At 37.2% G+C, this 27,835-nt stretch overlaps 1 protein-coding gene across 1 annotated transcript in view; it reads right to left on the bottom strand.

The window, feature by feature from the left end:
- LOC134578532 (mucin-5AC-like) overlaps nt 1-27,835 on the bottom strand; it is a 56,272-nt gene that overhangs the window by 11,518 nt on the left and 16,919 nt on the right. The window contains exons 18-32 of the mRNA XM_063437513.1: nt 27,541-27,641; nt 26,301-26,452; nt 25,837-25,975; nt 25,371-25,481; nt 24,800-24,979; nt 24,164-24,403; nt 23,355-23,511; nt 22,477-22,605; nt 22,222-22,372; nt 20,051-20,094; nt 18,898-19,110; nt 18,192-18,615; nt 17,390-17,948; nt 12,201-15,136; nt 1,558-12,074 (exon numbers count right to left, since the gene is read on the bottom strand). Coding sequence (XP_063293583.1) covers nt 1,558-12,074; nt 12,201-15,136; nt 17,390-17,948; nt 18,192-18,615; nt 18,898-19,110; nt 20,051-20,094; nt 22,222-22,372; nt 22,477-22,605; nt 23,355-23,511; nt 24,164-24,403; nt 24,800-24,979; nt 25,371-25,481; nt 25,837-25,975; nt 26,301-26,452; nt 27,541-27,641 — 16,053 coding nt within the window. The remainder of the gene's footprint in view (nt 1-1,557; nt 12,075-12,200; nt 15,137-17,389; nt 17,949-18,191; nt 18,616-18,897; nt 19,111-20,050; nt 20,095-22,221; nt 22,373-22,476; nt 22,606-23,354; nt 23,512-24,163; nt 24,404-24,799; nt 24,980-25,370; nt 25,482-25,836; nt 25,976-26,300; nt 26,453-27,540; nt 27,642-27,835) is intronic.

Below are 27,835 nucleotides of genomic sequence, written 5' to 3'. Positions count from 1 at the left end.
TGTTCTGGTGTCTTTAGCCTGCCCCTGAATGCTTTTTAATGTAATGTTTACATTACTGCATAGGAACACCTCTAGTGGCAGTTACTCAGCCACTAGAGGTGCTTCCTGGGTCAGTGCTGCACAATGTACTGCACTGACATTCAGCATCTACATTCCAAAAAGTCCTTTCTAGCCTCCAGGAACCTCATGTGGGGAATGCTATCCCAACAAAATTAGCATATTACCAATCAACCTCAGTGCCGTGAATCCAAGGCTCTGTTTAAAGTGAGCACAACCATTATCACCAATATTATATCCATCTTCCATACAGTACTACACATCTGGTTTATTTCTTTTTTGCTCTATATCCCCGGAGGAATACCATTTGGGACAAAGGGGTGTGTTGCTGCCTCAAAGGCAAAAAGGAGTTACTTACGGAGCCAATACCGTATAGGCTCCAGTCCATGTGAGTGGTTCTAGCCATTTGTTACTATCACTCACCCTTATTCTGTAAACCATCTGCACTATATTTTCTTTTTGCTGTTTTGTTTTCTATGTACATTTGGATATATACTTTCAAGATTGTCACTGTACTGGAGGGATGAGTGTACCCCCTTATCATTTATACCTATTATAGCGCTCCACTTGTTGGTAAAAGTCTATACCTTTTTTTTTATATTTGTACTTTACTGTGGATAAGGGTATTCCACTTTTTGTGTTGAGCTGCTTCTTCTGTTTAGGCACTTTAGAGTATCACTCACCATCTCTGCAAAGAGATAGTAGTTGTTTTTTTGTGTTATATTGTATCTACATTCAACTTTGCAAGGAGACGCTGAGCTTTCCTCATAGAGATGCATTATGAGGAGATGCTGATTGGCGCAGTGTGGCATTTTGACATGCATGCGCGTTATCCTCCCAATGCTTGGATTGGCTGAGATTGTCATTTATGATGATCTCAGCCAAGGAGGCGGGGTGGGGGCAGAGTCATTGCAGGCAGACACACGCAGTGCTGTAATAATGGTGAATTTTCATCCTTTTTGAGTGGGTAAAGGTGGTCTGGAAGCCTAAAATTAGTTTTTAATGCTATAGGGTCAAGAATGCATATTTGTATTCTTGGCCCTATAGTGTCTCCTTAAAGCATCATGGAAGATTCAGTTCTAGAAAATCCTTGGGTTCTATTATTTTCCCCTCCCCCTCACATGTGAAAACCATGCCAATTTAATAGCATTCTTTATTAATAAACCTACTGTTACAATCATTTTATTCATTCTATTCCATTATGAAGAAAAACTGATTTTTCGTCTGGTTGGTAGTATAAACTGTATAAAACTCTGGGGGAATTATTTACTAACCACTAATACAAAATAGTCAAGATGAAGAAATTTCTCAAACCCAGTTCACTGCTTAATGAATATGTATGCATGTGCGTTTGTTTACAAGGTAAATACCTACTAATTTCTGCATTAATCATAATACTGTATAAATTATTCACCAAGCGGAATTTGATTTCTTAATGCTGATTGGTATTTTCAAATATTCATAAATCCAAACATTCTGTCTTTAAACTATTGTACTTACCAGGAGGAACCAGCATGCCATTCAAGTTGCACATACACTTGGCAGTTGTAAATGTTTGTTGAGCTGTGGACTGTTGATTTGTTGAATTAGGAGTTGTAATTGCTTCATGCATTGTAATGGATGTGCGGGCATGTGTACTTGGTCTAGATGTTATGTAAGGAGATGTAATATTTCCAGATTCACTTGAATAGCTTCTGGCAGAGGTCGCTCTACCAGATACAGTTGAAACCTTAGTGGTTTTTCCTGAAATTGGTTTCTTAGTTGTAGATTTTTCTTCACCATGCTTTGTGGTTGATACCTGCCTAGATGTATTTGGTTTAGATGTTCTGTAAGCAGATGTCACTTCCTCAGATTTGCTTGATGACTTTCTGGTAGAAGTTATTTCACCAGATTCAGTTGAAAATGTAGTAGTTTTTTGGGTAAATGGTTTTTGGGGAGTTGTTTTTTCTTGTTTAGACTTTGTGGTAGATATTTTGAAAGCTGTACTAAGTCGAGATGTTCTGTAAGGGGATGTCACCTCACCAGATTCACTTGAAGAGCTTCTGGCAGAGGTCGCTCTACCAGATACAGTTGACACCTTAGTGGTTTTTCCTGAAATTGGTTTCTGAGTTGTAGATTTTTCTTCACCATGCTTTGTGGTTGATACCTGCCTAGATGTATTTGGTTTAGATGTTCTGTAAGAGGATGTCACTTCCTCAGATTTGCTTGATGACTTTCTGGTAGAAGTTATTTCACCAGATTCAGTTGAAAATTTAGTAGTTTTTTGGGTAAATGGTTTTTGGGGAGATGTTTTTTCTTGTTTAGACTTTGTGGTAGATATTTTGAAAGCTGTACTAAGTCGAGATGTTCTGTAAGGGGATGTAACCTCACCAGATTCACTCGAAGAGCTTCTGGCAGAGGTCACTCTACCAGATACAGTTGAAACCTTAGTGGTTTTTCCTGAAATTGGTTTCTGAGTTGTAGAATTTTCTTCACCATGCTTTGTGGTTGATACCTGCCTAGATGTATTTGGTTTAGATGTTCTGTAAGCAGATGTCACTTCCTCAGATTTGCTTGATGACTTTCTGGTAGAAGTTATTTCACCAGATTCAGTTGAAAATTTAGTAGTTTTTTGGGTAAATGGTTTTTGGGGAGTTGTTTTTTCTTGTTTAGACTTTGTGGTAGATATTTTGAAAGCTGTACTAAGTCGAGATGTTCTGTAAGGGGATGTCACCTCACCAGATTCACTCGAAGAGCTTCTGGAAGAGGTCGCTCTACCAGATACAGTTGAAACCTTAGTGGTTTTTCCTGAAATTGGTTTCTGAGTTGTAGATTTTTCTTCACCATGCTTTGCGGTTGATACCTGCCTAGATGTATTTGGTTTAGATGTTCTGTAAGCAGATGTCACTTCCTCAGATTTGCTTGATGACTTTCTGGTAGAAGTTATTTCACCAGATTCAGTTAAAAATTTAGTAGTTTTTTGGGTAAATGGTTTTTGGGGAGTTGTTTTTTCTTGTTTAGACTTTGTGGTAGATATTTTGAAAGCTGTACTAAGTCGAGATGTTCTGTAAGGGGATGTAACCTCACCAGATTCACTCGAAGAGCTTCTGGCAGAGGTCGCTCTACCAGATACAGTTGAAACCTTAGTGGTTTTTCCTGAAATTGGTTTCTGAGTTGTAGAATTTTCTTCACCATGCTTTGTGGTTGATACCTGCCTAGATGTATTTGGTTTAGATGTTCTGTAAGCAGATGTCACTTCCTCAGATTTGCTTGATGACTTTCTGGTAGAAGTTATTTCACCAGATTCAGTTGAAAATTTAGTAGTTTTTTGGGTAAATGGTTTTTGGGGAGTTGTTTTTTCTTGTTTAGACTTTGTGGTAGATATTTTGAAAGCTGTACTAAGTCGAGATGTTCTGTAAGGGAATGTCACCTCACCAGATTCACTCGAAGAGCTTCTGGAAGAGGTCGCTCTACCAGATACAGTTGAAACCTTAGTGGTTTTTCCTGAAATTGGTTTCTGAGTTGTAGATTTTTCTTCACCATGCTTTGCGGTTGATACCTGCCTAGATGTATTTGGTTTAGATGTTCTGTAAGCAGATGTCACTTCCTCAGATTTGCTTGATGACTTTCTGGTAGAAGTTATTTCACCAGATTCAGTTGAAAATTTAGTAGTTTTTTGGGTAAATGGTTTTTGGGGAGTTGTTTTTTCTTGTTTAGACTTTGTGGTAGATATTTTGAAAGCTGTACTAAGTCGAGATGTTCTGTAAGGGGATGTCACCTCACCAGATTCACTCGAAGAGCTTCTGGCAGAGGTCGCTCTACCAGATACAGTTGAAACCTTAGTGGTTTTTCCTGAAATTGGTTTCTGAGTTGTAGATTTTTCTTCACCATGCTTTGTGGTTGATACCTGCCTAGATGTATTTGGTTTAGATGTTCTGTAAGCAGATGTCACTTCCTCAGATTTGCTTGATGACTTTCTGGTAGAAGTTATTTCACCAGATTCAGTTGAAAATTTAGTAGTTTTTTGGGTAAATGGTTTTTGGGGAGTTGTTTTTTCTTGGTTAGACTTTGTGGTAGATATTTTGAAAGCTGTACTAAGTCGAGATGTTCTGTAAGGGGATGTCACCTCACCAGATTCACTTGAAGAGCTTCTGGCAGAGGTCGCTCTACCAGATACAGTTGAAACCTTAGTGGTTTTTCCTGAAATTGGTTTCTGAGTTGTAGATTTTTCTTCACCATGCTTTGTGGTTGATACCTGCCTAGATGTATTTGGTTTAGATGTTCTGTAAGCAGATGTCACTTCCTCAGATTTGCTTGATGACTTTCTGGTAGAAGTTATTTCACCAGATTCAGTTGAAAATTTAGTAGTTTTTTGGGTAAATGGTTTTTGGGGAGTTGTTTTTTCTTGGTTAGACTTTGTGGTAGATATTTTGAAAGCTGTACTAAGTCGAGATGTTCTGTAAAGGGATGTCACCTCACCAGATTCACTTGAAGAGCTTCTGGCAGAGGTCGCTCTACCAGATACAGTTGAAACCTTAGTGGTTTTTCCTGAAATTGGTTTCTGAGTTGTAGATTTTTCTTCACCATGCTTTGTGGTTGATACCTGCCTAGATGTATTTGGTTTAGATGTTCTGTAAGCAGATGTCATATCCTCAGATTTGCTTGATGACTTTCTGGTAGAAGTTATTTCACCAGATTCAGTTGAAAATTTAGTAGTTTTTTGGGTAAATGGTTTTTGGGAAGTCGTTTTTTCTTGTTTAGACTTTGTGGTAGATATTTTGAAAGCTGTACTAAGTCGAGATGTTCTGTAAGGGGATGTAACCTCACCAGATTCACTCGAAGAGCTTCTGGCAGAGGTAACTCTACCAGATACAGTTGAAACCTTAGTGGTTTTTCCTGAAATTGATTTCTGAGTTGTAGATTTTTCTTCATCATGCTTTGTGGTTGATACATGCCTGGATGTATTTGGTTTAGATGTTCTGTAAGCAGATGTCACTTCCTTAGATTTGCTTGATGACTTTCTGGTAGAAGTTATTTCACCAGATTCAGTTGAAAATGTAGTAGTTTTTTGAGTAAATGGTTTTTGGGGAGTTGTTTTTTCTTGTTTAGACTTTGTGGTAGATATTTTTAAAGCTGTACTAAGTCTAGATGTTTTGTAAGCAGATGTAACTTCACCAGATATAGTTGAAGACTTTTTTGTAGAAGTTACTTCACGAGAGGCTGTTGAAAACTTTGTTGTTTTTTGGGTAATTGGTTTCTGAGTTGAAGATTTTTCTTCTTCTGGTGAAGTATTTGTTTTCTGGGAAGCTGTGCTCAGTCTAGAAGTTTTGTAAGCAGATGTCACTTCTCCAGATGCAGTTGAAGACTTTCTGGTAGAAGTACCTTCACCAGAGGCTGTTGAAAACGTTGTAGTTTTTTGGGTTGATGGTTTCTGAGAAGTAGATTTTTCTTCTTCTGGTGAAGTACTTGTTTTCTGGGAAGCTGTGCTCTGTCTAGAAGTTTTGTAAGCAGATGTCACTTCACCAGATGCAGTTGAAGACTTTCTTGTAGATGTTAATTCTCCGGCTGATGTTGAAAGCTTTGTTGTTTTTTGGGTAATTGGTTTCTGAGAAGTAGTTTTTTCTTCTTCTGGCATAGTAGTTGGTTTTTGGGAAACTGTGCTCAGTCTAGAAGTTTTGTAAGCAGATGTCACTTCACCAGATGCAGTTGATGACTTTCTTGTAGATGTAACTTCACCAGAGGCTGTTGAAAACTTTGTTGTTTTTTGGGTTGATGGTTTCTGAGAAGTAGTATTTTCTTCTTCTGGCATAGTAGTTGTTTTTTGGGAAGCTGTACTCAGTCTAGAAGTTTTGTAAGCAGATGTCACTTCACCAGATGCAGTTGAAGACTTTCTTGTAGATGTTAATTCTCCGGCTGATGTTGAAAGCTTTGTTGTTTTTTGGGTAATTGGTTTCTGAGAAGTAGTTTTTTCTTCTTCTGGCATAGTAGTTGGTTTTTGGGAAACTGTGCTCAGTCTAGAAGTTTTGTAAGCAGATGTCACTTCACCAGATGCAGTTGATGACTTTCTTGTAGATGTAACTTCACCAGAGGCTGTTGAAAACTTTGTTGTTTTTTGGGTTGATGGTTTCTGAGAAGTAGTATTTTCTTCTTCTGGCATAGTAGTTGTTTTTTGGGAAGCTGTGCTCAGTCTGGAAGTTTTGTAAGCAGATGTCACTTCACCAGATGCAGTTGATGACTTTCTTGTAGATGTTACTTCACCAGAGGCTGTTGAAAACTTTGTTGTTTTTTGGGTAATTGGTTTCTGAGACATGGTTGATTCTTCTTCTTCTGGTGTTGTAGTTGATTTTTTTAAATCTGTGCTCAGTTTAGAAGTTTTGTATGCAGATGTCACTTCACCAGATGCAGTTGAAGACTTTCTTGTAGATGTTAGTTCTCCGGCTGATGTTGAAAGCTTTGTTGTTTTTTGGGTTGATGGTTTCTGAGAAGTCGTTTTTTCTTCTTCTGGTGAAGTACTTGTTTTCTGGGAAGCTGTGCTCTGTCTAGAAGTTTTGTAAGCAGATGTCACTTCACCAGATGCAGTTGAAGACTTTCTTGTAGATGTTAATTCTCCGGCTGATGTTGAAAGCTTTGTTGTTTTTTGGGTAATTGGTTTCTGAGAAGTAGTTTTTTCTTCTTCTGGCATAGTAGTTGGTTTTTGGGAAACTGTGCTCAGTCTAGAAGTTTTGTAAGCAGATGTCACTTCACCAGATGCAGTTGATGACTTTCTTGTAGATGTAACTTCACCAGAGGCTGTTGAAAACTTTGTTGTTTTTTGGGTTGATGGTTTCTGAGAAGTAGTATTTTCTTCTTCTGGCATAGTAGTTGTTTTTTGGGAAGCTGTGCTCAGTCTAGAAGTTTTGTAAGCAGATGTCACTTCACCAGATGCAGTTGATGACTTTCTTGTAGATGTTACTTCACCAGAGGCTGTTGAAAACTTTGTTGTTTTTTGGGTAATTGGTTTCTGAGACATGGTTGATTCTTCTTCTTCTGGTGTTGTAGTTGATTTTTTTAAATCTGTGCTCAGTTTAGAAGTTTTGTATGCAGATGTCACTTCACCAGATGCAGTTGAAGACTGTCTTGTAGATGTTAGTTCCCCGGCTGACGTTGAAAGCTTTGTTGTTTTTTGGGTTGATGGTTTCTGAGAAGTAGATTTTTCTTCTTCTGGTGAAGTACTTGTTTTCTGGGAAGCTGTGCTCTGTCTAGAAGTTTTGTAAGCAGATGTCACTTCACCAGATGCAGTTGAAGACTTTCTTGTAGATGTTAATTCTCCGGCTGATGTTGAAAGCTTTGTTGTTTTTTGGGTAATTGGTTTCTGAGAAGTAGTTTTTTCTTCTTCTGGCATAGTAGTTGGTTTTTGGGAAACTGTGCTCAGTCTAGAAGTTTTGTAAGCAGATGTCACTTCACCAGATGCAGTTGATGACTTTCTTGTAGATGTAACTTCACCAGAGGCTGTTGAAAACTTTGTTGTTTTTTGGGTTGATGGTTTCTGAGAAGTAGTATTTTCTTCTTCTGGCATAGTAGTTGTTTTTTGGGAAGCTGTGCTCAGTCTAGAAGTTTTGTAAGCAGATGTCACTTCACCAGATGCAGTTGATGACTTTCTTGTAGATGTTACTTCACCAGAGGCTGTTGAAAACTTTGTTGTTTTTTGGGTAATTGGTTTCTGAGACATGGTTGATTCTTCTTCTTCTGGTGTTGTAGTTGATTTTTTTAAATCTGTGCTCAGTTTAGAAGTTTTGTATGCAGATGTCACTTCACCAGATGCAGTTGAAGACTGTCTTGTAGATGTTAGTTCCCCGGCTGACGTTGAAAGCTTTGTTGTTTTTTGGGTTGATGGTTTCTGAGAAGTAGATTTTTCTTCTTCTGGTGAAGTACTTGTTTTCTGGGAAGCTGTGCTCTGTCTAGAAGTTTTGTAAGCAGATGTCACTTCACCAGATGCAGTTGAAGACTTTCTTGTAGATGTTAATTCTCCGGCTGATGTTGAAAGCTTTGTTGTTTTTTGGGTAATTGGTTTCTGAGAAGTAGTTTTTTCTTCTTCTGGCATAGTAGTTGGTTTTTGGGAAACTGTGCTCAGTCTAGAAGTTTTGTAAGCAGATGTCACTTCACCAGATGCAGTTGATGACTTTCTTGTAGATGTAACTTCACCAGAGGCTGTTGAAAACTTTGTTGTTTTTTGGGTTGATGGTTTCTGAGAAGTAGTATTTTCTTCTTCTGGCATAGTAGTTGTTTTTTGGGAAGCTGTACTCAGTCTAGAAGTTTTGTAAGCAGATGTCACTTCACCAGATGCAGTTGATGACTTTCTTGTAGATGTTACTTCACCAGAGGCTGTTGAAAACTTTGTTGTTTTTTGGGTAATTGGTTTCTGAGACATGGTTGATTCTTCTTCTTCTGGTGTTGTAGTTGATTTTTTTAAATCTGTGCTCAGTTTAGAAGTTTTGTATGCAGATGTCACTTCACCAGATACAGTTGAAACCTTAGTGGTTTTTCCTGAAATTGGTTTCTGAGTTGTAGATTTTTCTTCACCATGCTTTGTGGTTGATACCTGCCTAGATGTATTTGGTTTAGATGTTCTGTAAGCAGATGTCACTTCCTCAGATTTGCTTGATGACTTTCTGGTAGAAGTTATTTCACCAGATTCAGTTGAAAATTTAGTAGTTTTTTGGGTAAATGGTTTTTGGGGAGTTGTTTTTTCTTGTTTAGACTTTGTGGTAGATATTTTGAAAGCTGTACTAAGTCGAGATGTTCTGTAAAGGGATGTCACCTCACCAGATTCACTTGAAGAGCTTCTGGCAGAGGTTACTCTACCAGATACAGTTGAAACCTTAGTGGTTTTTCCTGAAATTGGTTTCTGAGTTGTAGATTTTTCTTCACCATGCTTTGTGGTTGATACCTGCCTAGATGTATTTGGTTTAGATGTTCTGTAAGCAGATGTCACTTCCTCAGATTTGCTTGATGACTTTCTGGTAGAAGTTATTTCACCAGATTCAGTTGAAAATTTAGTAGTTTTTTGGGTAAATGGTTTTTGGGAAGTCGTTTTTTCTTGTTTAGACTTTGTGGTAGATATTTTGAAAGCTGTACTAAGTCGAGATGTTCTGTAAGGGGATGTAACCTCACCAGATTCACTCGAAGAGCTTCTGGCAGAGGTCGCTCTACCAGATACTGTTGAAACCTTAGTGGTTTTTCCTGAAATTGGTTTCTGAGTTGTAGATTTCTCTTCACCATGCTTTGTGGTTGATACCTGCCTGGATGTATTTAGTTTAGATGTTCTGTAAGCAGATGTCTTTTCCTCAGATTTGCTTGATGACCTTCTGGTAGAAGTTATTTCACCAGATTCAGTTGAAAATGTTGTAGTTTTTTGGGTAAATGGTTTTTGGGAAGTCGTTTTTTCTTGTTTAGACTTTGTGGTAGATATTTTGAAAGCTGTACTAAGTCGAGAAGTTTTGTAAGCAGATGTCACTTCACCAGATGCAGTTGAAGACTTTCTTGTAGATGTTAGTTCTCCGGCTGATGTTGAAAACTTTGTTGTTTTTTGGGTAATTGGTTTCTGAGAAGTAGTATTTTCTTCTTCTGGCATAGTAGTTGGTTTTTGGGAAGCTGTGCTCAGTCTAGATGTTTTGTAAGCAGATGTAACTTCACCAGATATAGTTGAAGACTTTTTTGTAGAAGTTACTTCACCAGAGGCTGTTGAAAACTTTGTTGTTTTTTGGGTAATTGGTTTCTGAGTTGTAGATTTTTCTTCTTCTGGCATAGTACTTGTTTTCTGGGAAGCTGTGCTCTGTCTAGAAGTTTTGTAAGCAGATGTCATTTCACCAGATGCAGTTGATGACTTTCTTGTAGATGTAACTTCACCAGAGGCTGTTGAAAACTTTGTTGTTTTTTGGGTAATTGGTTTCTGAGACATGGTTGATTCTTCTTCTTCTGGTGTTGTAGTTGATTTTTTTAAATCTGTGCTCAGTTTAGAAGTTTTGTATGCAGATGTCACATCACCAGATACAGTTGAAACTTTAGTGGTTTTTCCTGAAATTGGTTTCTGAGTTGTAGATTTTTCTTCACCATGCTTTGTGGTTGATACCTGCCTAGATGTATTTGGTTTAGATGTTCTGTAAGCAGATGTCACTTCCTCAGATTTGCTTGATGACTTTCTGGTAGAAGTTATTTCACCAGATTCAGTTGAAAATTTAGTCGTTTTTTGGGTAAATGGTTTTTGGGAAGTCGTTTTTTCTTGTTTAGACTTTGTGGTAGATATTTTGAAAGCTGTACTAAGTCGAGATGTTCTGTAAGGGGATGTAACCTCACCAGATTCACTCGAAGAGCTTCTGGCAGAGGTCGCTCTACCAGATACAGTTGAAACCTTAGTGGTTTTTCCTGAAATTGGTTTCTGAGTTGTAGATTTTTCTTCACCATGCTTTGTGGTTGATACCTGCCTGGATGTATTTGGTTTAGATGTTCTGTAAGCAGATGTCACTTCCTTAGATTTGCTTGATGACCTTCTGGTAGAAGTTATTTCACCAGATTCAGTTGAAAATTTTGTAGTTTTTTGGGTAAATGGTTTTTGGGAAGTCGTTTTTTCTTGTTTAGACTTTGTGGTAGATATTTTGAAAGCTGTACTAAGTCGAGAAGTTTTGTAAGCAGATGTCACTTCACCAGATGCAGTTGAAGACTTTCTTGTAGATGTTAGTTCTCCGGCTGATGTTGAAAACTTTGTTGTTTTTTGGGTAATTGGTTTCTGAGAAGTAGTATTTCCTTCTTCTGGCATAGTAGTTGGTTTTTGGAAAGCTGTGCTCTGTCTAGAAGTTTTGTAAGCAGATGTCACTTCACCAGATGCAGTTGATGACTTTCTTGTAGATGTAACTTCACCAGAGGCTGTCGAAAACTTTGTTGTTTTTTGGGTGTATGGTTTCTGAGAAGTAGTTTTTTCTTCTTCAGGTGAAGTACTTGTTTTCTGGGAAGCTGTGCTCTGTCTAGAAGTTTTGTAAGCAGATGTCACTTCACCAGATGCAGTTGAAGACTTTCTTGTAGATGTTAATTCTCCGGCTGATGTTGAAAGCTTTGTTGTTTTTTGGGTAATTGGTTTCTGAGAAGTAGTTTTTTCTTCTTCTGGCATAGTAGTTGGTTTTTGGGAAACTGTGCTCAGTCTAGAAGTTTTGTAAGCAGATGTCACTTCACCAGATGCAGTTGATGACTTTCTTGTAGATGTAACTTCACCAGAGGCTGTTGAAAACTTTGTTGTTTTTTGGGTTGATGGTTTCTGAGAAGTAGTATTTTCTTCTTCTGGCATAGTAGTTGTTTTTTGGGAAGCTGTGCTCAGTCTAGAAGTTTTGTAAGCAGATGTCACTTCACCAGATGCAGTTGATGACTTTCTTGTAGATGTTACTTCACCAGAGGCTGTTGAAAACTTTGTTGTTTTTTGGGTAATTGGTTTCTGAGACATGGTTGATTCTTCTTCTTCTGGTGTTGTAGTTGATTTTTTTAAATCTGTGCTCAGTTTAGAAGTTTTGTATGCAGATGTCACTTCACCAGATGCAGTTGAAGACTGTCTTGTAGATTTTAGTTCCCCGGCTGACGTTGAAAGCTTTGTTGTTTTTTGGGTTGATGGTTTCTGAGAAGTAGATTTTTCTTCTTTTGGTGAAGTACTTGTTTTCTGGGAAGCTGTGCTCTGTCTAGAAGTTTTGTAAGCAGATGTCACTTCACCAGATGCAGTTGAAGACTTTCTTGTAGATGTTAATTCTCCGGCTGATGTTGAAAGCTTTGTTGTTTTTTGGGTAATTGGTTTCTGAGAAGTAGTTTTTTCTTCTTCTGGCATAGTAGTTGGTTTTTGGGAAACTGTGCTCAGTCTAGAAGTTTTGTAAGCAGATGTCACTTCACCAGATGCAGTTGATGACTTTCTTGTAGATGTAACTTCACCAGAGGCTGTTGAAAACTTTGTTGTTTTTTGGGTTGATGGTTTCTGAGAAGTAGTATTTTCTTCTTCTGGCATAGTAGTTGTTTTTTGGGAAGCTGTACTCAGTCTAGAAGTTTTGTAAGCAGATGTCACTTCACCAGATGCAGTTGATGACTTTCTTGTAGATGTTACTTCACCAGAGGCTGTTGAAAACTTTGTTGTTTTTTGGGTAATTGGTTTCTGAGACATGGTTGATTCTTCTTCTTCTGGTGTTGTAGTTGATTTTTTTAAATCTGTGCTCAGTTTAGAAGTTTTGTATGCAGATGTCACTTCACCAGATACAGTTGAAACCTTAGTGGTTTTTCCTGAAATTGGTTTCTGAGTTGTAGATTTTTCTTCACCATGCTTTGTGGTTGATACCTGCCTAGATGTATTTGGTTTAGATGTTCTGTAAGCAGATGTCACTTCCTCAGATTTGCTTGATGACTTTCTGGTAGAAGTTATTTCACCAGATTCAGTTGAAAATTTAGTAGTTTTTTGGGTAAATGGTTTTTGGGGAGTTGTTTTTTCTTGTTTAGACTTTGTGGTAGATATTTTGAAAGCTGTACTAAGTCGAGATGTTCTGTAAAGGGATGTCACCTCACCAGATTCACTTGAAGAGCTTCTGGCAGAGGTTACTCTACCAGATACAGTTGAAACCTTAGTGGTTTTTCCTGAAATTGGTTTCTGAGTTGTAGATTTTTCTTCACCATGCTTTGTGGTTGATACCTGCCTAGATGTATTTGGTTTAGATGTTCTGTAAGCAGATGTCACTTCCTCAGATTTGCTTGATGACTTTCTGGTAGAAGTTATTTCACCAGATTCAGTTGAAAATTTAGTAGTTTTTTGGGTAAATGGTTTTTGGGGAGTTGTTTTTTCTTGTTTAGACTTTGTGGTAGATATTTTGAAATCTGTACTAAGTCGAGATGTTCTGTAAGGGGATGTAACCTCACCAGATTCACTCGAAGAGCTTCTGGCAGAGGTCGCTCTACCAGATACTGTTGAAACCTTAGTGGTTTTTCCTGAAATTGGTTTCTGAGTTGTAGATTTCTCTTCACCATGCTTTGTGGTTGATACCTGCCTGGATGTATTTGGTTTAGATGTTCTGTAAGCAGATGTCACTTCCTCAGATTTGCTTGATGACTTTCTGGTAGAAGTTATTTCACCAGATTCAGTTGAAAATTTAGTAGTTTTTTGGGTAAATGGTTTTTGGGAAGTCGTTTTTTCTTGTTTAGACTTTGTGGTAGATATTTTGAAAGCTGTACTAAGTCGAGATGTTCTGTAAGGAGATGTAACCTCACCAGATTCACTCGAAGAGCTTCTGGCAGAGGTCGCTCTACCAGATACTGTTGAAACCTTAGTGGTTTTTCCTGAAATTGGTTTCTGAGTTGTAGATTTCTCTTCACCATGCTTTGTGGTTGATACCTGCCTGGATGTATTTGGTTTAGATGTTCTGTAAGCAGATGTCTTTTCCTCAGATTTGCTTGATGACCTTCTGGTAGAAGTTATTTCACCAGATTCAGTTGAAAATGTTGTAGTTTTTTGGGTAAATGGTTTTTGGGAAGTCGTTTTTTCTTGTTTAGACTTTGTGGTAGATATTTTGAAAGCTGTACTAAGTCGAGAAGTTTTGTAAGCAGATGTCACTTCACCAGATGCAGTTGAAGACTTTCTTGTAGATGTTAGTTCTCCGGCTGATGTTGAAAACTTTGTTGTTTTTTGGGTAATTGGTTTCTGAGAAGTAGTATTTTCTTCTTCTGGCATAGTAGTTGGTTTTTGGGAAGCTGTGCTCAGTCTAGATGTTTTGTAAGCAGATGTAACTTCACCAGATATAGTTGAAAACTTTTTTGTAGAAGTTACTTCACCAGAGGCTGTTGAAAACTTTGTTGTTTTTTGGGTAATTGGTTTCTGAGTTGTAGATTTTTCTTCTTCTGGCATAGTACTTGTTTTCTGGGAAGCTGTGCTCTGTCTAGAAGTTTTGTAAGCAGATGTCATTTCACCAGATGCAGTTGATGACTTTCTTGTAGATGTAACTTCACCAGAGGCTGTTGAAAACTTTGTTGTTTTTTGGGTTGATGGTTTCTGAGAAGTAGTAATTTCTTCTTCTGGCATAGTAGTTTGTTTTTGGGAAGCTGTGCTCAGTCTAGAAGTTTTGTAAGCAGATGTCACTTCACCAGATGCAGTTGATGACTTTCTTGTAGATGTTACTTCACCAGAGGCTGTGGAAAACTTTGTTGTTTTTTGGGTAATTGGTTTCTGAGACATGGTTGATTCTTCTTCTTCTGGTGTTGTAGTTGATTTTTTTAAATCTGTGCTCAGTTTAGAAGTTTTGTATGCAGATGTCACATCACCAGATACAGTTGAAACTTTAGTGGTTTTTCCTGAAATTGGTTTCTGAGTTGTAGATTTTTCTTCACCATGCTTTGTGGTTGATACCTGCCTAGATGTATTTGGTTTAGATGTTCTGTAAGCAGATGTCACTTCCTCAGATTTGCTTGATGACTTTCTGGTAGAAGTTATTTCACCAGATTCAGTTGAAAATTTAGTCGTTTTTTGGGTAAATGGTTTTTGGGAAGTCGTTTTTTCTTGTTTAGACTTTGTGGTAGATATTTTGAAAGCTGTACTAAGTCGAGATGTTCTGTAAGGGGATGTAACCTCACCAGATTCACTCGAAGAGCTTCTGGCAGAGGTCGCTCTACCAGATACAGTTGAAACCTTAGTGGTTTTTCCTGAAATTGGTTTCTGAGTTGTAGATTTTTCTTCACCATGCTTTGTGGTTGATACCTGCCTGGATGTATTTGGTTTAGATGTTCTGTAAGCAGATGTCACTTCCTTAGATTTGCTTGATGACCTTCTGGTAGAAGTTATTTCACCAGATTCAGTTGAAAATGTTGTAGTTTTTTGGGTAAATGGTTTTTGGGAAGTCGTTTTTTCTTGTTTAGACTTTGTGGTAGATATTTTGAAAGCTGTACTAAGTCGAGAAGTTTTGTAAGCAGATGTCACTTCACCAGATGCAGTTGAAGACTTTCTTGTAGATGTTAGTTCTCCGGCTGATGTTGAAAACTTTGTTGTTTTTTGGGTAATTGGTTTCTGAGAAGTAGTATTTCCTTCTTCTGGCATAGTAGTTGGTTTTTGGGAAGCTGTGCTCTGTCTAGAAGTTTTGTAAGCAGATGTCACTTCACCAGATGCAGTTGATGACTTTCTTGTAGATGTAACTTCACCAGAGGCTGTCGAAAACTTTGTTGTTTTTTGGGTTGATGGTTTCTGAGAAGTAGTTTTTTCTTCTTCTGGTGAAGTACTTGTTTTCTGGGAAGCTGTGCTCTGTCTAGAAGTTTTGTAAGCAGATGTCACTTCACCAGATGCAGTTGATGACTTTCTTGTAGATGTTACTTCACCAGAGGCTGTTGAAAACGTTGTTGTTTTTTGGGTAATTGTTTTTTGAGACATAGTTGATTCTTCTTCCTCTGGTGTTGTAGTTGATTTTTTTAAATCTGTGCTCAGTTTAGAAGTTTTGTATGCAGATGTCACTTCACCAGATGCAGTTGAAGACTTTCTTGTAGATGTTAGTTCTCCGGCTGATGTAGAAAACTTTGTTGTTTTTGGGGTAATTGGTTTCTGAGAAGTAGTATTTTCTTCTTCTGGCATAGTAGTTGGTTTTTGGGAAGCTGTGCTCAGTCTAGAAGTTTTGTAAACAGATGTCACTTCACCAGATGCAGTTGATGACTTTCTTGTAGATGTTACTTCACCAGAGGCTGTTGAAAACGTTGTTGTTTTTTGGGTAATTGTTTTTTGAGACATAGTTGATTCTTCTTCCTCTGGTGTTGTAGTTGATTTTTTTAAATCTGTGCTCAGTTTAGAAGTTTTGTATGCAGATGTCACTTCACCAGATGCAGTTGAAGACTTTCTTGTAGATGTTAGTTCTCCGGCTGATGTAGAAAACTTTGTTGTTTTTGGGGTAATTGGTTTCTGAGAAGTAGTATTTTCTTCTTCTGGCATAGTAGTTGGTTTTTGGGAAGCTGTGCTCAGTCTAGAAGTTTTGTAAACAGATGTCACTTCACCAGATGCAGTTGATGACTTTCTTGTAGATGTTACTTCACCAGAGGCTGTTGAAAACGTTGTTGTTTTTTGGGTAATTGTTTTTTGAGACATAGTTGATTCTTCTTCCTCTGGTGTTGTAGTTGATTTTTTTAAATCTGTGCTCAGTTTAGAAGTTTTGTATGCAGATGTCACTTCACCAGATGCAGTTGAAGCCTTTCTTGTAGATATTAGTTCTCCGGCTGATGTTGAAAACTTTGTTGTTTTTTGGGTTGATGGTTTCTGAGAAGTAGTTTTTTCTTCTGGTGAAGTACTTGTTTTCTGGGAAGCTGTGCTCAGTCTAGAAGTTTTGTAAGCAGATGTCACTTCACCAGATGCAGTTATTGACTTTCTTGTAGATGTTACTTCACCAGAGGCTGTTGAAAACATTGTTGTTTTTGGGGTAATTGGTTTCTGAGAAGTAGTTTCTTCTTCTTCTGGTATTGTACTTGATTTTTGGAAAGCTGTGCTCTGTCTAGAAGATTTGTAAGCAGATGTCACTTCACCAGATGCAGTTGAAGACTTTCTGGAAGAAGTTACTTTACCAGAAGCTGTCGAAAATGTTGTTGTTTTTTGGGTAATTGGTTTCTGAGAAGTCGTTTTTTCTTCTTCTGGAGTTGTGGTATATTTTAGGAAAGCTGTGCTGAGTCTCGAGGTACTTTTCTGTGTACCTGTAAATTCATTTTCTGCTGTTTCAACAATTGTTGTTTTTAGTGATAATGGTGTATGGAACTGCACGTCTTCTGATGTTGTGGCTGATGCAGTTGTTTTCACTGAAATAGGCTGATTGGTTGTCTCTTCTTCTTTGAGTGTTTCAGTTGTTAACTTATGGATGCCTGTAGTAAATGTCGAGACATCTTCCTTTGTAGATGTTACCTCACCTAAACTAGTGCTGATTGGATAGCTAGACGTGGAAGGCAAGAGTGTTGTGGATGTACATCTAGAACAGCAGAGAACTCTAATTGCATAGTTGTAGCAAAATGGGAATGGGCCAGTCTGTTCCTCATTCATACAAACAAGTCCATTGGTAACATTGCAATATACAGTCTGCTGTGATTCATCTATGGTAATATCAGGAAAATCAACATTTCTACACTGGATATCCGATGGCTCATCACACAGATTATATCCAGCATTTCTGATGTTTTCATATGTTTCAAAGTCTCCATATGTTTTTTCATCTGGAAAACTTTCATCAAACCACTGTGACCATTGACATACAGGTTCACATGTAATGCTGGAAATTCGAGGAGTTGAAGATGTTTCCATGGTATTAAATTTTGTTGTTGTAACTTCACTGGTATGATATCCTTCAGGAGTTGATGCTGTACTGTTCTCTTTCTCTGTTATGTTTTCAGATGTGATCATGCTTTCTGTAGTTGTAGTTCTTGTCAACTTAGATGTTTTTGCAAGAACTGTGGTTGTCTCCATAATTGTTGTTGCATGGGCAGAAATGGTAGATGATTCACAGTCCTTCATAGAGCAACAGAGAAAATTTACTTGATAGTTATAGCAAAAGGGAAAGTTGCTAATTTGATCTTTGTTGTGGCAGATGAGACCATGGGTAACATTGCAGGTAACAACTTGTCCAAGATCTCTTAAGTCTATATCGGGGAATCTTTCAGCTCTACATGCAATATCATCTGGCATTTTGCAAATATTATTATTAACAGCTGCAATATTTTCAAGTGTCTCAAAATCTCCATCAGATGTCTCACTAGTGGGGTAGTAATTATCATACCAACCAGTCCATGTGCATGTCTGTTTGCATGGTGTATTAAGAAAAGTGGTATGTGATTTAGCAGTGGATGAGTGTTGTGGGAACTCTGTTGTTGCAACTTCAGTTGTTTGTTCTTTTTCTCGAGTTGATCCTGTACTACGCTCCCTCTCTGTTACGTTTTTTGATGTGACCATGTGTTCTGTTGTTCTTGCCAATTTAGATGTTTTTTCAGGAACTGTGGTTGTCTTGACAACAGTTGTATGTGGCATAGCAGTGGATGAGTGTTGTGAGAACTTTGTGCTTTCTGTTATTACATTTTCATTTGTCGTCAATGATTGTGTATTACTTATGGAGGAAGATGTCTCTAGGGTTTGCTGCAAAACTGTGCTGGAAATATATATTGGTGGCGCAGTTGAACTTTTCATAGTCTTTGAAGATGTAGATGTCAGTGGCAAAGATAGTGGAGAGGTCAAGAGAGCAGAAGTGGGTGTTTTTGTAGCCTCTCCACAAGGCACATAGCTACAACATAAGATACGAATCTCATAATTAAAGCAGAGCTGAGAGAATTGCTCATTGTTAAAACACAAAAGTCCTTTGGATGTATTGCAGTGAATAACCTGACCCAAGTCCTCAACTGATATATTGGGGAACTTTGTTGCTCGACATTCTACCTGGGATGGAACCTTACAAACAGAGTGCCCATTCTCTCTGATTTTGTCAAATGTTTCATTATCACCATTTGTTAGACCATACGTTGGACCACTGACATCATACCACATTGACCATTTACAGACTTCTTCTAGGCAGGATACTGAGGTTGGTGATGTTGGTTCTGTAACAATTAATAAATAAATTAAAAAATTACTGATAAGCAGAAGAGCAGTCATTTTATAGTTTGGTTATCTGATTGCAATTAATAAAAGCTAAGTGTTACTTTGGGTAAAGATTTTGTGACAAAAATTGAATAGAAAACATTGTCTAAAAGATTTTACAGAAGCAGTAGTGTGTCATAAATGTCTAAACATTCACATTATTGAAAAAAAACAACAACTTTAGGATAAACAGTTATATTTGTTCTTTTTAATTTAAAAATTAAGAAAAAAATTAAAATTACCTGAGGTGGACAGATTAACAACAGGTGGTGTAGTTCTGTCAAACTTGAAAGTTGTCGTGGGTGTTGTGGTAGTTTTTTCACATGGGTACACATTTCTGTCTATGGTTCCATTAGATGAACATCTGGCTGTTATGCACCCTCCAATTCCATCAGTGGTATTATAGATGATCTCTCCATAGTTATATTTCATGTTTCCATAATAGCAATAGCATGCTGTAAATTTTAGTTTGGAAAAAAATAATATGTTTGCGCAATATTAAAAATTGAAGAAAAAATATTCTCGGGAATTATTCATTACAAGTATGCTTCTAAAATTCACATTAATCAACTTTGTTAGTGTCTGAAAATGATATGTCTGAAAAAATGTGAATAAATAAATAAGTTGGCAGATTGACACATCTTTCCAATGAATGTCATTGTCAAGTCGGATATGGGCCACACATCCAGTGTCCAGAGATCCACAGGAGTCTCTACTGCTGTGAGCAGCGCTCACATCTGGCGCGTCTACAGATGCTGTGCATCTGAGCCATTTAGAGGTACAGCCTCTAATTATAACGATAATGTGCGTGTAACGTCACCCACAAACGTTCCTTGGCCATGTGAACGCAAATAGCGCATTACAGACCTTTTAAGGCTATTAAACTTTGTTTGTCAGTTATTCTATGCCCTGTTGTGGTTTCCCTTTATGGCTTATCCGAGTTGTCCATTTTCCATTTGATCCCTCTGTATATTTGACCTTTAGCTCTTATTTTAACTTTTCTGATTTTTTATTGTCCTATTCCTTGGCTTGTTTCACTGTTTACCCTCTCTGTGTACTCTTTACCTTAGCTTGTCTTGTTTCTTCTAGTCTTTACATTAAATCTGAGTACTTTATGGCCTTATAATATTTTTAGGGTTTTTTATTACTTTGCTGGTAACTTGACTTCTGTGTGTTGGGTTTTAGACAACCTGGACAATCATCTTAACTTGCAATGGTGAGCAATGACAATGTAACGGAATTTATTCTTATGCTATTGATTAAAAAAAAAAAATGCAATGTGTAGATGCTTTCATTGATTTATATTCCAAAAACTATAAATAGGAAATGAAGGAAACAAGGCAAGTATATTTAAAAAACATTTGTGGCCTATTAAGATAAAAATATGAAACCCACCTCTGAAGTCCATCTGACAGCGACGTCCTTTTCTGGTGCAGATACTGACAAAAAAGAAAAAAACAAACTTAAGAAACTATTCTTTATTGATAGTTATCATAAAGGATAAGTGCCATGTAAGAATAATACATATCAATCAATTTTCTAAATGTAATAATAATAAAAAAAAATATATATATATATAACCACTGTATTACATTTTCTGACTGTGCAGATGAAGAGAAAATTAGCTCTAATGACAATTGAGGCTGGAATGTTTGTTTTGGAAAAAAAAGTAGGAAAAAAAACCCTACAATTTAAGTCTTCCCATGCCTTCTAAATTTGAATTTACATACTTATATATCATTTACAGAATATGATATTACAGACCTTCTCTAGTAGGTAAGTAAGTCCACCTCCAGAAGTAGCATTTGCTAGCCCAAAACAAAAATTCCAGGTTTGATTGGTTAAATCTGTGCCTAAAATATATCCATTATCAGAACATCTATTATGTTGGTGACATGCGTCAAATCTCCGCAAAGTCCTCACGTGGCCCTGACTTCATCACATTCCTTTCCCAGCAGCGAGGCAAAAGAACATCATGGATGGATGCTCAGGCTGCAGGGAGAACTTAACCTTTGTGCTGGATAACAATTAATAACCTTATACTATGATACTGTTAGCTTATTGGTGCTATTCTTCAAGCCTAATGCCGGCAACAGGTAATGCAGTGAGCATTTTCTTGATTATGTGATTAATACATGGTGGCACGAGCATCGTACACTGTTATACTGCTAGCTTATTGGTGCTATTCCCTAAACCAATTAAGAATACATCCATGTGGGTGTTTCTCTCTGCATATTGAACTATTCACATTGCATGGGATATTAAAGGGATCATCCCCCTAAACGCTGATCCCAAGTAGGGTTAATGAACCCTTGGGTATTGAAACAGATTCCTTGAGGAGAGAGATCACTCTGCCCCTGACGACAGCGTTATGATACGCTGAAACGCATTATTTATTTTAATATGCTCTTTTGCACTTGTTAGGTAGCACCTTTTTTCTTTTTTTGTGCTGGAGTTACTTATATATATATAGGATCTCTGGTTCAGGTAGCTTCGTGCGTCACCGAGGTATTAGGGACAGATGCAGATCTCTTATTTATGGGGTATGGTGGTTATGGTGGGAGTGGAATAGTGATTACAACAATTGCTTGGAGAAGTCTTCCTTCTACTTTGATTTTGATTAACCTTCAGCTAGTAGATATCTAGGAAGCTCTTTTTCTTCTCTGTGTAGAGATTTAGACTACTTCCCCCATTTCTTATCACCTTCCATTCTGCCTAATAGCAGGGTATCCTTATATAGTGGAACGCTGGTGTGCACTCTATGGTGTTTCCTTATACCTAGTATGTACATTTTGTTCAGATTTAGGACCTTTAACTGGTAATAGTAGCTCTATGGCACATGGATCAATAAAGGTTTTTACTGTATTTTTTTGGCTTGTAAGCTACTTATTTAACTTAAGTTGTACTTCCATTCGGAGTGAATGCCCAGGATATTGTCTTCATTCCTTTTCTAATTAATGCTTTTAGTTATTTATTTTAAAGAGAGGGCAGGCGAGACATCACCAGTTACTCCATCTAAAACGCATTACAGGACTAGGCTTATTTTAATGCATTGGTGTTCAGCAGATCTAGTTATAGAGAAAAGCTAAAAAGGAAACATTATTTGGCCTATGAGAAAACAGAGCTTGTGCCAAATGTGATGATGATGTGTTAAGTAAAAAATATTTTGCGTTTAGAGGACTCCTTTAAGCAATACAATTTTTACAGGGAGACAGGAGGAGCAAATAATGTACATGATACGTTTTCTGCAATTGCCACAGCTGCTTATATATTGTACCGGCCACTGCTGATGAAAGAAATAATACACTTTACATTATACTGTACGATTATATTTTAAGGGTGTAAAAGACCTAACAGTGTATCCAGGCACTGCCAGGTTTGAGTGCTCATGGCTAAGTATCTGTCATAACGGGATGTAAGCTTATATTTGGAGAATTGTTAAAGTTTATGGTTGAAATAAAATGTAATGGTTATACAAGGTTATGGATTTTGTAACTGGTGCTTGTTTGAATGCGATCAATTGTGGCAATGGTAATCATCAAAAAATATATGAGACGGAGATTTACCAGTATTCACAGTTTTCGTATGAAGGCACCATGTCTCCAACATTATAGCGTTTGCCATCATCATCATAGCATCCACAGTTTGCCTGTGCAACACACTGCATGATATCTTCATCGAAGAAAGGACGTGCCTTAGGGCATTTTGGATAACAGCCTGTAAATGTAGTTAAAATACAAAAAGATCACATAAAAAGATCACTGCAATCAACACACATACCCATGTCATCCGTGACATCTCTCACACTGATTTTTACATACCTTCTAATCCTGGCAGTTGGTTCATGCAATTTCCACTTGGATTTCGGCAAGTCTTCATGCATGGAGCTCCGCATGGCTTGTAGTGCCACTCACATTCTCCTTCAGCGTTGTAGTAATCACAGAAAAGGGCTGGAAAAAAGTAATAAGTTAATGAAATCCCACTATGTACTTAGAGCTCAAATTTAAAAAAAAGTTGAGATATGCTCAGAGAAAAATGACCATAGACATGTCAGTATCCTGAGTGCTAGATGAAGTTACCATAGATATATGCTGGTAGACATTCTGTTTGGACCTAAAAGGTTTCTTTTAAACATTTTTTCAATCTCTCTCTTGTAAAAAAAACATTTTTATAACAAAGATGCAAACTGGTCTTTGCACATTTTGTGAACGCTTGAAATAAATTTATCAGTATCACCAATCAGCTGATTATGTGTTGGTTTGTTAAAGGGACATTTATAAGCATCAAAACTATTACATCTTGTAGTGTAATTTGTACATAGATGCTGCCTTCTTTTCTGGCAATATAGAGTATTGCTGAAATGGCAAAGTTTACATTTTGCCTAAAACATGTCAGAGAGATCGCCACTAGAGTTATGTCTTGATGATGCTGAATGTGGCTATTATTATAAAGAAGCATTGGATTTCCAGAGAGCACCGATGGCTGAACATTCAAATTTTTTTTTATTTTAACAAGAGTAATATAAATCTAATCTGAAGTTAATAAGGAATACTCTAACGTTAAAAAATTGATAAATATATTTTTCAGCATTATTACATCTTATTCTTCCATTTCATACAGATATAACTTCCCTTAAAATGCAATTTTCTGATGATACCCATACGTTGGGGTGTTAGAACATTTTTGGAGTGTAACTTACGGCAAATCGAGGGGCTCCTCCATGCTACACAGATTCCAACTTTATTACATGCTGCAGCATAAGCTGCTACAGCTGTACAGTAACACTCGCAATCTCCTCCTGAGTCACAAGCACACGTGTCTTGGACACATGCTTCGAGGAATGGGCTGGGATCAACCTGAAAAATTAATATAGTTACATTTATTTTATGAAGAAGAAGAAACACTTCCCGGTTATATACAAGTAGACATCTCTCTTTCTGTCATTTCTTTGAACAAACTCCTAAAAACCTATTACACACTTCTGCTTTTCTTGACCATCTATAGTTAAAGGGACACTTTACGCACCAAAACCACTACATCCTAATGTCCATGTGTCCCCACATATATCAGCACTGATAACTGCGTGTCAAGTATGAGGACTCTTTCCCAGCACTGGATTTTAGATAAATTCAAGGTATTTTTAATATTTATTTAAATTAAAACTAAATGTGGGGCCCATTATCTTAATGAAAATATTATCTTAATTAATATTACATAAATAAAATAATTAGAGGGTTCCTTTAAAGTAAACCTGTATATGAATCTCAAATTATACTCTCTGCAGCTATCCATCTTAATGCAACTAATCTAAACTCATTACCCCCACAATTTATTCTTCCTACTTATTCCTTCCAGCCCAGCAGTGTACCCATACCTGTGATATCTACCCGATGAGATGCCATTATCAAACTACTTTGATTGTACGTCATCAAGTTGTTTAATCTTGGTGATGACTGAATAATTGCTTATCTGTGTAAAGTGTTTTCAAACCCTGTATATTTTCCTTACCTTGCCATGACATTTAGAGAAGACAGGGCTTGTAATAATGCTGCAATGTTTCTGTGACCAGGTCCTTCTGTATGGGTTTGCAATACAAGGGTCTCTTAGAGGTTGTGCATCTGGGCAGGTTGGTGATGCCTTCCAGCTGTTCCCAAACTCTTGTACATTGACCACGACTGCCAGACTCCTTGTGGTAAAATCATTGGACACACTGCCATCAGAATTTCCACAGAGACCACAAACTTGTCCCTGATAGAAAAAAAATGCATTGGATGGTAAGATTATGTTTTACTTCAACAACGAAAACAATTCAGCTATTTGAACTTAATATCGCTAGAATTTTACATCTTTTTTTTGGGGTGACCATTTATCTTGTGCTTTATGTGATATTATATCTGTCACTATAGCATTTTGCTAGGTAACTAGCCCAATAGATTGCCATCTTTCATCATGAGCTATTTGTCCCCCAACATCTTATCTTCTATTATGCATATTTACTTTTTGTTACCCAAATGTAATAAACACTATAAATATGATAGTACCTGTATAGAACATAGTAAATTTGCTAAGCAACGGATTGTGGTGATTTGAAAAATCTTATACAAAATTCAAATGAGGGGCAGATGGAACTGCATTACTTCTCACCTTGAATTCAGGGCTGAGCTTAATTAAGATACTAGTTTTTTTGTCCCACACGAGGACAAGTCCATTCTTCGCCTCGATTACAAAGTAGATCCCCATCTGTCTGATCTGGTAAGGAACTTCACTTCCACTGTCTCTCTCCACAACTTCAAAGACTCCATCGCTCAGCTTCAGCTCAAAGTTCTGAAATATTATTACATGCGAACTTGGTCAGATTGTATACATGGAATGGATTTTGTCCATATACATTTAATGTGTTACAGTAAAACGGCAATATATACCCAATGAACAGATATAATTCTATATAATTATGGCTGATGACGTAACATTGAACGTCTCTAGATTATAACATGAACATAACCAGTAATACTGTTGATTGTACCATGCGGTCAGGTGTGTTATAGAGATGAGAGAGGTTTTAGAAATCAGTTAATGAGAACAATTAATGGTGTTACATTGAGAGTCTATATTGGGCAATAGGGTCTCTTGAAGCTGTTATATTGAGGGACACCAAAAAATGCTAATATTTTGGACATTAAGCATTGTAAATAGCCCTAAAGTTCCCTTTACTTACTCCTAAAAACACTTTGATAGCCTTTGAACAGGTAGCCCCAGTTGTTCCACAAGGGATATTCTCAGTGATCACACGGAACGTCCCATTTCCTGAGTTGGAAGCACAATAATCCTGCAAGGGAATGACCATAAAAGAAACATGAAGTCTCACAGATTAATAATAATTTCACAAGAATTTAGATAAAGGCTGAATAAATGAAAACAATATGATATATCAACATTAAATGTGGTGCTTCAATAAACTGGACTGAATCTCTGTTTTTGTTTTAGAAATATATAGCTATATAGGAAAATGGCATTCTACAATGAACAATTTTGCCACCAAGGCAAGTCAGTAAGAAAAAAATAATTGTAAAAAATACTAGAGAGGCTATGTTAAAAACATATTGGTGCATATTGGTCTACGGGAACACAATTGTGTTCTTGTTGTATATTCAAATCATGATGTATATTTGTCTTTTTCATACCTGAGTCAAAGTATATTCACAGTCACCGCTATAATCAAATCGTTTTCCATCAAAGGTTTGGTAGTGTCCTTCCCCATATACCACACAGGTCCGATGGCATTCCTTCTTTGTACACTGCCACTTCCGATTCTTACAAGTACTATGAAAGCAAATCCATACAATTAGTAGGGTCTTAAAAAATATATATATTTTTAGTTTTTTACATTAATTATTCCATGAGTGAGTTAAAGCTAAATTATTATTTTGTTTAAAAAAACACACAAAACAAAGCAAATCAATTCTCAGAGGACGTTGTGCCCTTTTTTGAGTAATAAAGTATTCTACTCCATGTATGTTATTGTTTAGATATTTAATTTAGGGACAATCTGTAAAAATGTAGGTGTAATGATGACATCTACTGGTCATTCTGCACATTGCACCTTTTGTAGTTTAATGTAAGGGATGTGTATTAACTTGTTGCTTACCATGTATTGCAGTCTTGTTGAATACTCTGTCCACTATGGTAAACTTCCCCATTGTACAAACAAGGACATTCTGTTTCAGGCACACAGCTGCCATTGTTATTGAGCACCAGTCCATCAGGACAGATACAGCCAGAGGCACATTGTATGCTGAACTATAGATACAGAAAAAATAAATTGTTCGAAGAGGGTTTGTATAAAATCAGACTCTCATAAGAAATACACATTGAGATCATCTACTACACGTTAGAAGATGTGTGAGTGACATTTACCGGCAAATACTAGAAATATTTTGTATAAATTATCTTAAAGAGCTATCCCTTATTTTAATATCATGCCTCTCAGGTGTCTCCCTTGCGTAAGGACAGTTTTCAGATTGGGATCCAAACTACTCATTTCTCAAGTAGAGCATGCCTGCCACTTCTGTTAGCTCAGGGGATCTAATGTAAGTAGGCTGCAAATATCCCTGGCAGTTTGATTGACAGCGAGGAGAGTGTTTCCTAGCCATTGATAAAAGTGCTGATATGTCAAATAAATTGGCACTTTTATAAACTTGGGTTAAACTAGGATCATCCTTACCCATAAAGCAATTCAGTAAGATGAATTGCTTTCGGGGTGTAGAGTGATCCTTTAACTCATGTTATGAACAATAAAATCGAAAGACCTGACTTTGAAAGGCAGCAAATGGAGCTCATTTAAAAAAAAAAGTCATCTTCTGTACCTAGTCGAACAAATATCCATTCGCTAAGCATTCATTTTATGTAATATCATTGAAATTGGTTCCTTAATAAAAAAGTTATTGACTCCTCAAACCCTACTCTGAATTTTGTCCCATCCTGTATAATTAAAGGGATACAATAGTGCTAGCGTTATACTTCCCTCTAGTCCCACCCACGTGGCCTTACTATATAACCTGATTCAAGCACCAATCTCCGTTGGCACTCCGGCTTCTATGACATCACCTGATTTGGGGCACTAATGAACATGCTCAGCGAACGCTGCAAGCACATTAAGCCCTTCCCATAGGAAAGCAGGAATACTTTCCTAGAGGATATTACGGACGCTGGATGTCCTCATGCAGAGCAATGTGATTGTTGCAGTTTCTCAGAAACTTTAATAATTAACAATTCAGAGCTAAGGGATCTGGGTCACTGCAGCCAGACCACTTCAATGAGCTGAAGCCAATAGTGTCCCTTTAATGAAATTGAAGCAGTACGTGTATGTTGTCCATAGATTTACTTACACAATCCAAGTCTATTGTCTGACATGTTTTCTGACACTCGACTCCTCTGGTTCCCATAGATGCATTGGCACAATCGAAATATACCATGTTATCCGGGCATTCTGTAATACAGAAAGAAGTTCATGTTGTCTTGGTGTTGCTTTGATGTAATTAGGATTTCTCTCATTCAGTAGTGGCTAAGGATTTAAAAATCTCTACCAATATAAAGCTAAAATGTTATAAGCTTAATGGATCGTCAGGAATGCAAACATATTCTTGACACTATAGTTCGGAAGTGGCTGTTTAGGTTACCAGC

Source organism: Pelobates fuscus, chromosome 12, assembly GCF_036172605.1.
Source record: "Pelobates fuscus isolate aPelFus1 chromosome 12, aPelFus1.pri, whole genome shotgun sequence".
Taxonomy (NCBI): Eukaryota; Metazoa; Chordata; class Amphibia; order Anura; family Pelobatidae; genus Pelobates; species Pelobates fuscus.
The sequence above is the reverse complement of the archived record's forward strand: the minus strand, read 5'-3'. Positions and strand labels throughout refer to the sequence as shown.